The 12,091-nt window shown below is 31.5% G+C and overlaps 1 protein-coding gene across 1 annotated transcript; it reads left to right on the forward strand.

Annotated features, from left to right (window-relative positions):
• The first annotated feature begins 4,664 nt into the window (after nt 1–4,664).
• LOC134727794 (uncharacterized) lies at nt 4,665–7,830 on the forward strand. The gene is made up of 2 exons (XM_063592184.1): nt 4,665–4,702; nt 6,141–7,830. The coding sequence occupies exon 2, from the start codon at nt 6,142–6,144 to the stop codon at nt 7,828–7,830; it is 1,689 nt and encodes a 562-aa protein (XP_063448254.1). The 5' UTR covers nt 4,665–4,702; nt 6,141.
• The last annotated feature ends 4,261 nt before the right edge of the window (nt 7,831–12,091 follow it).

The following is a 12,091-nucleotide window of genomic DNA, read 5'->3' on the forward strand; positions in this document are numbered from 1 at the left end:
CAACAGGTCTTCAATGTAGCGAGAAATTCCCGCACCTGGAGGCGTCCTTCAGATGGCCCCTAAACAGATATATACTAGTTCAGTGATAATGAACGCCATACTAATTTCCAAATTGTACACAAGAAACTAAAATTAAAATAATACAAGACTAACAAAGGCCAGAGGCTCCTGACTTGGGACAGGCGCAAAAATGCGGCGGGGTTAAACATATTTGTGAGATCTCAACCCTCCCCTATACATCTAACCAATGTAGAAAAGTACTGTAAACGCATAACAATACGCACCTGAATACTTTAAATAAGAGAGTTTTCCTGATCTCGAACTAATTTCAGATTCAATCCACCATTTTCAACATTATAAAATGCCTGTAATAAGTCAGGAATATGGCAGTTGTTATCCATTCGTTTGAACTTTTGATTTTGTCATTTTGATTTTTTTTATTTCGATGTAAAAACAAATATAATTAACTATAAATAAAATTAAAATCTTATCAAATGGAAAATCAAAAGCCTTAACCCATCAAACAAATGGAAAACACCTGTCAAATGTCTGACTTGGCACAGACATTTACGTATGTAACAAATGGTACACACCTTGGCTCAACACTATATGGCTATTATATAATGATTGTAAGGTGTAAACATACAGTGGACATTAACATTAAACACTGAGATTTGTGCACATTTTTTATTAGCATTCTTATCCTTAATCTATTACAAGCTCAAAACCACTTATGTACAGAACATGTAAATCCTATACTGTGCGCCAAATGCTTATTTAAAACAGTAAAAATACAACGGAGAGCAAAAATACGTAATTATTTACCAATAGAACAAGAAAAATACCTCTCTACTCTCATTACACATGCTACAAGATACAACCAAATGGGGAAAATTTTAAAAAAGTTTGAAACAATCTGTCAAATGGATTGAAATATTTCCTAAGTGCCTATTATAGCATATAACGTAACAAAAGTATAAATAAAAATACCTAGCGAAATCAGGGTAACAGCTGAAAAAACCCTTAATACAGATTTTTGAAAAAAGACCAATGCTTAAGCAGTTTAAAGCAAAAAATAATGATAATAATTAATAAATACACTGTTAGTAATAATCTGAATTGTAGACATCAAACTTATGTATACATGTATATGATCAAGCTAAATTCGATGTTAAGTTTTGAAATTTATTAGAATTTTTTTGTTGGAAAAAAACGCTTTTCATATAAACGTCGAGATTTCTTGAGACATCGATATTAATCGGTTGAATTTCTCATCTCATGAATGATCATTAGTTATGTGCATAATAATCTCAGTGTGTATATTTTTTTCTGCACGGAGTGTATTTCGAAACTCTGCGTTAATTGCATTGGCTCATCCCGTTTCATAAGATTATTTGAATAATTGGTTAGGTCACTGATGACGTTTTTAGGAAAGTGGTAAAGTGGCAAACGACAGTTGTGATTTCAAAAATAATATACAAAGATACAGATCTTTTATTTGTCACATTTTAGTACATTCTGAGGAGTATAAAAAGATTTTAAATGTCTGCTGATAAAGAGATTCGCTGCATTTTCCTTAAACACAATGAGAGTGTTGACAACCAGAGTAATAAGTAACAACTTGTGAAAATCTGATATTAAATGATATCAACTCATTTAATTACAGTAGTAAAGGGTCGTTTATCATTGAAAAATTAAAGAACTCGAGTTGAGATGAAGCGATACCCAATTCTTACTCGTAATGAAACCTATTAAATAGGAACGAAAAAAATTACCAGAGGTAGTCAAAGTCAAAACCGAAAATAACCGACTATGCCATGGTTAAAAAAAATATTTTCGGTATTCGAACAAGTTGTTACCTAATACTCTGGTGGTCAACACTCCAATATTCCAGATTTAGGGATAAAAGGAAAATCACAACAATACTGAACTCCGAGTAAAATTAAAAACGGAAAGTCCCTAATCAAATGAAAAATTCAAATGATTAAACGCATCAAACGAATGGACAACAACTGTCATATTCCTGACTTGGTTCAAGCATTTTCAAATGTAGAAAATGATGTATTGAACCTGGTTTTAAAGTGCCAAAACTCTCACTTGTATGACAGTCGTATCCAATTCCGTTATACTTAAAACGATGCGAGAACAAAACAGACATAATAGGTCAAATTGCAAAAATCAGGGTACAGCAGTTATTACCATGTCACAATCTCAATTAAAAAAACAAACAATATTTAAATAAGAAGTAAAGTTAACAACCACGTTCATAGCTTACTTATTTCTGAATATTAAATCGACCCATAAAGGATTGAAATATTTGGAGTCCTGTGAATAAATGTCTAGGTTCACATCAACTCTGGTATAGAATCGCATAACTACAAACGTCACACAGGTAGAAATATCAAATAATTTTGTCGTTCAAAGAATTTTCAAAATTATAATAGAACAATAACATAATGGCGGGATGTTTAAAAGAACAGAGCCACGTCATACGTACCAAAGAAACACATAAAGTCACACATACAAAGCACACCGGCAGAAATGAAAGATAGTACAAACATCAAATTGACAGGATGCATCATTACCGAGCCAGGTCAAATGGATATCATAAAAAAACACAAACAGTAAAAGTAATATTAATAATAGAACAAGGACATCTTTAGAGAAATTTAATACAGCAAATCATTGACAACTGTTAAGTAATAGTCTAAATAGCAAATGGGAACAGATGGAAAATATAAAAACAAATGGCATGGCTCATTCAGTTCACTTATCTGTCACACTTTAAAAGTGCTCTGTATCTATTGTTTATCATTGTCACGATCTGGTAAACTTTGACAAAAAACTCCAGATTTGATAAGCTTGAGATCAACAACCACTAAATGACATATTATATGTCAATGATACGTTACAGATGTGTAATAAATATAAAAAAAATATGCATGCAAGAATTAGTTAAGTATAAATGCATGCATTAGTTCAATAATTTCGATAACACTAAAATTTCCAGGAAATCGTTTCATATGTTTTCAAAGTAATGATTGTCATTATGGGGCAGAATTTAATTGTGGACCGTATTCGTTCATGACGGTTTTCTCTGTTCAAATAAATAAAATTGATTAAGAAGTCTCCATGACACAAAACAGACTCATTTATCTGGCAAAGTGGAAATGTTGGTTGATAATGTTAAACGTTTGATTTAATCAGTTTTTACGAACTTCATTCCCCTTTTCGAATTTACATTAAAAATTGTTCTTTGTTAATACCTTTTTATTACATTCTGACTGCAATGACCCGACGCTGTTGCAATTGCATTTAACACAACTTGTGGATTTGGATCTTTTCACGAAATCCACTTTCCTATCTTATGATAATTATGTCACCCATATGTTAATAGGGGTGAATAAACTCATCATAGATACCCGGCTTAAATTTTGTATTAACGCCAGACGCATGTTTCGTCTACAAAAGACTCATCAGTGACGCTCGAATCTGAAAAAAGTTCAAAAGGCCAAATAAAGTACGAAGTTGAAGAGCATTGAATACCAATATTCCTAAAAGTTTGATATATTATTGTTTTTGGTCCGATTTTACATTCCACTTTTTTGTCCAGCTTAGTTCTCGGAGATTACTTGACACACATGGATAAAAATACGCCATTAAGACATACCCCATCTGTAGAGGTGCACATAGACTTTTGAATTTTCAAGATAACCGTCGTTACCATGGAAACCGTCTAAATGTGAAAAAATGAAAGAAAAAAAAATCCTTATAAACTCATCGTTAATCAACCCAACCGTAACAGATACAACCCAAACCTTCCCCGCCGTAATAATAATATGAACTGTAGAACTGGTTTCCGTTTGAATTTTGAAGATTGCTGCTTTACCATGGAGATTAGGCTAAAAGTGTAATATTGACCCATATCAGATAAAACGTCAAATGAACATTTTCTAGCAAATTTTAAGTTCGACCCCGGTTAAATGTTATTGAAATGTTATCTGTCTTTGAAACATTTAGAGTAGCCGTTGTTTACATGGAAACAGCAACAACAAAAAATTCATAAAAATAAAGTTCTGTAATCAAGTTTATGTGTATGAGATTAAATACAACTATGTACTACTAAAATCTTCTAGTATGTGCTAGAAGAAGCCAAAAAAATATGTAAACCTGCTTTTATTCTATACAAAATAGTGATTGATTTCATTTTCTGACTTGAGCAATTTAACTATCCGTTAGGGTTTCAAGTAAATAGAGGTATGCTTAATAATATATGAAGGCCTTGAGCAACACAGCTGAGCAATGAAAACACACTAAAATCTGGGGGTGATTTGAAAGTAGATTCTTTTTCATATATACCATCGTATGTAGGAATAAACAGACAGGGCGTATAAACTACTATCACTGTAACAGCATATAAAAAATGGCACACATCAGAAAGTAAAGATGCATTTGAATATTAAAAATAGTTAATCTAATCTTAAACTTAAATTAAACACCACGAAAAGTGTTCGGCCAAAAATCCCTTTTAAATGTACATTTGTATAGCGTCAAGTTTTTACTCGAAACAGAACAGAGAATGATCACGGATAAGGTTGTTATTTTGAATTTACCCGCGATATAATACTGATCAGGAGGTACATACTGGTCACGTGTCAAATACCTGCATTGGATCAGTTGATAGACATTTTCTGGATCTCAGGTAAAACAATGTTTAAACACTTACAATGAAATGTTTGATAAGAAAATTATTTGTTTCTAGCAAATAGAATGATTTATTATTATTTTTTAATTTTCATTTTTGATGCAAGTCAATAAAATCAAGGATTTTAAATTCTACTTTCGTTTTCCCCTTTCATATAAGGTTAAAATATCCAAACATAGTGTATGTAAATAAATAGCACAAATAAATAACAAAAAACAAAACCACGAAGATGTAGCATTGACAAAATCATTTTCATATCTTATTCTTAATGAAAATTCGACATTTGTTAATACCACCAATGTTTTTTGGAGTACAGACAAGTATGTCCACAACTATGTTGACAATTATAAATACTTTGTATAGACACTGATTGAACCCTTTGTGTCTCCTACCGCTTTTTACCCAAAAACGAATTTCTTCAAAAAATATTCCAGGTAAAGCCTCAAAAATAAAAATAAAACAAGTCATGAATAAATATACTTGAGTATTGTGGTACTTGACCATGAAAAAGTGGAAGGGCACATGGGTTCTTCAAGGTCGGCTTATCGCTATCAATGACAGGACATTTGAAATGTAACGTACACATGATAGTTTGGAAAAGGGATAAAGTGACAGATTAAGTGGTGTAACATGCCACCTATAATTCTTCAAGAGAGTTTTTATAAGGATACGATAACATGCCGAGAACTTAACAGTCGCCTTACACGCGTCATCTGATATCATAATAGCTCATACAGTTGCCAGTGTATTTATAGACACTCTAGTAAACACTGCACGGACAAATGGAGTTTCCTCATAAACAAGGACGTTACTACATGAACGAGAGTAGTCATGGGATAAGCATATTTCTATACCTAGTCAAAGGCTTCTAATATGTCATTTGACCTGGATTTTTAATGTTGATCTTTAACCATTCCTCAGTTAAAGACCATGATGATACGAACACATTTTTACTTGTACAAAAGGTAAAAATATTTGTACCATGGCACTGGAAAAGTACAGTCAGTTATATGTTACAGATGTATCTTGTCAAACTAACTTTGTTTTCTTCTCTTTTCATACTTTTTTAAATACTGTTACAAATAGTTGAAGCAGGAACTTCGATCTAGAAATAAAATGACGGTTTTCAGTGATAATGAATTAACGCCCGCCACATTATTTTTCTAGTTGGCAGTTTCTGTTTGATCGCCCATTGTGTGGCAATCATTTGCTTACGTGACTTGCACAAACAAAATTCCATAGAACTTTAATTTGCATTTACTTAAATAATGTTAATCGGTCCTTTTATGAAACACGATAGTATGTATATCCAGCATCCGTTGAATATTGATAAGAATGGATTAAAATCATATCTGAAAATTTGTCTAACCATGCTAACCTAAGACAGACTTTTTAAAATGCAATTTTATGTTTTTTTAAATTTTCTTTTTTGTAGTATGTCGAGTAATCTGACTGTGTGTGGAGTATGTGAATACCGAAACATCAGCAAACCTTCAGTGGTCTGGTGTTCAGAATGTGATGAAGGACTTTGTGAGGGATGTAGAGAGCATCATGCTGCTTCGAAGGCGACTAGAATTCATAGTATTGTTCTACAATCCGATTACCAGAATTTACCTTCTGATATATTGAAAATCACCAACACATGTTCAGAACACGATGAAAAATACGTTATATTTTGTAAGAAGCATGATAGTCCATGTTGTAGTCGATGTGTCGTTGAAACACATAACGATTGCAAAGATTTAAACGCGATAGATGACGTCATTAAGGATGTAAAATCTTCAAGTGCATTCTTAGAGATGGAACAAATGTTGACAGAACTTTCAGAAAATTTACAGAGAATAAGAAAAGATCGACAAGAAAACATTAAAATTTTACGAGAGAACAGGACAAACATAGAAAAAGAAGTCCAGCAGACAAGAAGCCTGATTAACAATCATCTTGATAGGTTACAGGAAAATTTGATAAAAGAGTTGTATGACGTTGAGAAAAATGAAAACAAAATCATCACAAACATAATATCATTAATAGAAGAGAAAGAAAGAGAAATTATCAAAAGTCAAACTAATTTAGATAAAGTTAAAAAGCATGCATCAGACCTCCAGACGTTTCTGGCTTTGAAGCACATCCAACGAGATGTCAGTAACAACGAACAATTTATGGAATCGTTGATAAAGGAAGAGAAATTGAACAATGCATCTATTTCTTGGAAAAATGAAAATGCTTTAGAGATTTTACCTAACCAAATCAAGAAGATGGGAACCATAATTCTAGATACGAAGGCAGGTGAAGCAACATTAACAAACAGGAAAAACCAACAAGCTCAGATAATGCTGCCAAATACATATGTTCCTACCATTGATGATATAACACTTACTTTAAAACAGACCATGAAGACAATAGGAATTGATATCACAAGTTGCTGCTTGTATGATGGCAGGATGATTTTCTCCTGTTTTAATAGTGAACAAATTTACGTCCTGAAAACCAACGGGTCTTTAGATTTTACATTGAATCCTGGATCGCATACTTCGCATATATACTATATTGAAGAAAGCCAAAAACTCCTTGTAGCACCTGGTCATGACTTCACCTGCATTACAATTATTAACATGAAAAATAGAAAAACTGAGAAATCTATTAAAGTTGGATCAGAGATTTATGGAATTGTTCACAAAGATGGAAATGTGTTCTATAATGGAGGCAGTCGTGGATTATGTGTTGTAGGTTTATATGACGACGACTCTATAACACAGCTAGTTAACGTTAGATTGTCTACATATAGTAGCATTGTCATGTGGTCAGATAATCTTTACTTTATAACCTATGATGATACAGTATCATGCTGTGATCTCCAAGGGACATTGAAATGGAAATTAGAGCAGAAAAATATTTTTACAAAGGCTCGAGGTATAACAGTGGACAATTATGGACGTGTTTACGTATCGTGCTATGGATCTAACATGGTCGTCGTTATTTCACCAGATGGAACCAAACACAGGGTGTTGCTGTCAAAGAAAGATGGTATTAAAAACCCACAAGCTTTGTGCTTCGATCAAAAAAGTAACAAGTTACTTATTGCAAACAAATGCAATGACGCATTTCTTTATAACGTTTCAAAATGAGTTGATACACTATCTCTCAGATAAGCTTATCTGTCATGAATATGTTTATATTGTTAAACTTGGAAATATGCTTTTTGTGTTCTTTTTAATGAAAAATCTCAAATACTGACCAGATTTATGATGTAACCACTGCATTTGTCATCGCTACAGTCAATGTGTCCCCGGTATTGAGCATGGGCAATATATGCAAAACGTGCTTGCAAAGTTTAGTGATTCATATGATTAACTAATTTGTATAAAAAAAAAGATTGCACATTTACAATACAAACCTTGCTCATAAAAAATTAACTTGCATAGTTGTTTGCCAAAACAGATGGTAAAGTTGTAGCTCGATCAAGTTTAACATTAGTCCAATATCATAATAGTTTACAATTCATAAAAGGAAACAAGAAATCAACAATATGAAAGTAAAAGTAACTTTAAAGTGAAAGTGAAAGTACAATCAAGGTAAAATGAAAATAAAAATAATAAAAAAAGAAACAGAACAAATCTACTGACATATTCACTAGCTTATAAATTCGAAAGTCGTGTGTGGTGTTTCTCTTAGCTCATATCTTTTTTTGATGTCGTTAGTTTTTGTTTCGAGAAAATAATCTATGATATCAAGATATTGTTAAACTTATTTTACAACGTTTACTTCGTGTCTACTTTTATTTATATCCAACTTTAAATGGTCCTTCAAATAAATAACTTCGGCTTTGCATGAGATTTTAAAATCTCGTGAACTATTGATATGTAAATAATACGAACCAATGATTCGATCAAGGAACAATGGCAAAGAATGTTAACTTTCCACATTAGTTCAAGTGCAATTTTCAGAACATTAGAATAACACTATTTTGTATTTCTACCACATCAGAAAATAAAATTAAGAATGGATACTTACTAACATTCATAAAATTGATGATTAACGGTCAAATAATTGCAATGCTTTTGTGCACGTTTATTTCACGGTATATAAAGGCAACAGTTGTATACCGCTGTTCGAAATTCATAAATCGATTGAGAAAAAAACAAATCCGGGTTACAAACAAAAACTGAGGGAAACACATCAAATATAGGAGGAGAACAAAGACACAACAGAAACACTAAAATACAACACACACAGAAATAATTTATAAGATAACAATAGCCATTTTCGTAACTTGGTACAGGACATTTTAAGAAAAATGGTAGGCTGTACCTGGTTTTGTGGCTAGCCAAGCCTCCCGCTTTTATGGCTAAATATAACACTGAAATGACAACATTACATGACAGGACTACATTACAAATAAATAGAAGAACATACAGGACAGATAAACACACACATAAACAATACAATAGAACATTACGACAAGCTAATAGTTATTAAAGGTACCAGGCTTATAATTTAAAACGCCAGACTCGTTTTACGTCTACATAAGGCTCATCGATGACGTTCATGTCAAAATAGCAAAGAAAGTCAAACAAATTAAGATGAAGAGCATTGATAACCCAAAATTCCAAAAAGTTCTGCCAAATTCGGCTAAGGTTATCTGACTGTGATAAGAAAATCCTTAGTATTTAGAATAATTCATATTTTTGCAAACAGTAAATTTATCAGTAGAATTACCATATAATTGATATATTTGTTAACAACGAAGTGGGGACTAATTCCAGAATAAAAAAGAATACATAAAACAACTTAGATTAGCACATAGAAACCGCACAGCCGAACAACGCATTGTATGTCTTACAAAACAATTTGTCAATAGAATGTCAACTTGATTTATTTGACAAAATGGTTTTACCAATACTGTTATATGGATCAGAAATATGGGGTTTTGAAAATATAGATATACTTGAACGTGTACATTTACAATTTTGTAAAATGATTTTACATTTAAAACAGTCTACTCCAAATTGCATGATGTATGCAGAACTTAGCAGATATCCCATTACTGTGTCTGTAAAACTGCGAATGATTATTTTCTGGAGTAGACTACTTAATGGAAAAGAAAGTCAAATTTGTGCTGTATTACATATATACTTGTATTTTTATATTATAATGATAACGGAATAGAAACTAAGTAGATATCATATATCAAAAATATTCATTGATAGTTGTGGTATGTCCAATATATGGAATGCACAGTTTGCTCATAAATGGGTGACTGAATGTATTGAACAAAAACTCAAAGACCAGTTTCAACAAGAATGAAAGCTTTTGTTGCAGAATCACTTAAAACTTTATGTTATCGTATTTTGAAAATTTAAAAAATATTTTTCTGTTTTACCTTACAAATCCATTTTTACATTATTCAAATATATATGTGGTAGTCACCACTTGCCGGTTGAGTCTGCATGGAAGGTGACAAGATTTAGCGAAAGAAGACAGAATCTGCCGTCTCTGTGACTCAAACGACATTGGTGACGAGTACCATTATACTGGTACATGAATTGTGAATTTTTTAAGTTTGAAAGAAAGTTTTTCTGGCCGTCATTCAAAATGTTTACTGGAAAAACAGAAAAATAAAAAACGTTACTTCTTCTATCGGACAGAAAATTAAAAAAAAAACGAATGAGGTTGTCGTCCAAATTGCTAGATTACCAATATACGGTATTATGCTATAAATATATAATGATATAGAAATGACATCTCCTTGAATGACGCAGCCTCTCTGATATTTAAGGAAAAAAAATGATTTTTCAAGTTATACACAACAGAACCTAAAAAATTCCAATACCTATGAGAACAACAGATGAATTTCCCCCATAAAAAGACAAACTTGACATTTAAATTCAAACAACTTTCTAATTCCATCTTGTTTAGCAAAATACAGAAAATATGTTTCTCTCTCTCAAATTACAAATTATTTCTTTTCTCTTTCAAAAATTACAATTTATTTCTGACTGAAACAAACTACTAGACAACATCATAAATAGTACCTCAGTAGACTCTTCAAGTTCAAATGTTCAATCTCAAAACATCAATGTTAAATGAAATTTATCATATTATATTAAACCAATTTTACATTTGTAACATTAATTCTATTTATATTTGAAAATGAATATAATATGAATTCAATGTACGTCCTGTCAGAAATTTTAGTACATAATCAGTAATTTGCTAAAGGTAGTAACTATGTCTAATATATAAAACAAAAAGAATTATCAAGGATATGCTTGTTATTTTGAATTTAATTGCGATATTTCACTTATCAAATAGTACGGACTGGTCACATGTGCAAATACCTGCATTGGATCAGTTAGACAATTTCAGATAAAGTAATGTTTTGAACACTTACAATGGCATGCTTGTAATACAAGTAGTTGATTTGTTTCTAACAAATATGATTATCATAATTATGTTTTTTAAATTTCATATTAAATGCAAGTCAATAAAATCAATGACTTTTAAATTCTACTTTCGTTTTCGCTTCGCGTTTAATGTTAAAGTATCCAAACATTGGGTTTGTAAATAAAAAGCACAAAATTAATGATAAAAAAGACCAAGAACATAGTTTTTAACACCACTAATTTTATTTTGAGTACAGACAAATATGTCCACCTGGAAAATGTTAGGATCTTAAGATCTGCATAATTATACAATCATTCACAATTAAAAATACATTGTATAACACTGATTATACAGTATGTATCTCCTACTGCTTTTTACCGAAATTCGAAATTCTTTCAGTAAATACGCAAAAACACAAGTAATGAATGCATTATATACTTGAGATCACTTGAGTATTGTTTTGATTGATTGATTATTTCATGCTTTATCATGTTAACGTGGAAGGGCAAATACATACAATAGATAGATGCATTCGCTAGCAAGCTTTACATTACTACTTGAACGGGAGAAGTCATAGGATGAGCATATTTCTATACCTAGTCAAACACTTTTAGTATGCCCTTTGACCTTGCTTTAAAATGTACTTCTAATGACCTTTGATCCGTTCTCAGTTTAATCCCGTGATAAAACAAATAAATGTTTACATGTATCATATTAAGTAATGATATTTGTAGCACACCACTGTGCACAAGTACAGTTTCATGTAAAATATCAATAATTGTCTTGTAAAATAACTTTATTTACTTGTCTTTTTCATACTTTTCAACATGTTTAATTGTTGGTTTTTCTTTGAATACTGTTACAAATAGTTGGAGGAGGAACTTCTATTCCGTAAATAAAGGAAGATCAATGAAGATAAATCAAAGATCGTCACACTAATTTTCCAGTCGACAGTACTAACATAAAGTTTGAAACAGAAAAAAAATGTAGTGCCACGGAAAC

Source organism: Mytilus trossulus, chromosome 8 (genome assembly GCF_036588685.1).
Source record: "Mytilus trossulus isolate FHL-02 chromosome 8, PNRI_Mtr1.1.1.hap1, whole genome shotgun sequence".
Taxonomy (NCBI): domain Eukaryota; kingdom Metazoa; phylum Mollusca; class Bivalvia; order Mytilida; family Mytilidae; genus Mytilus; species Mytilus trossulus.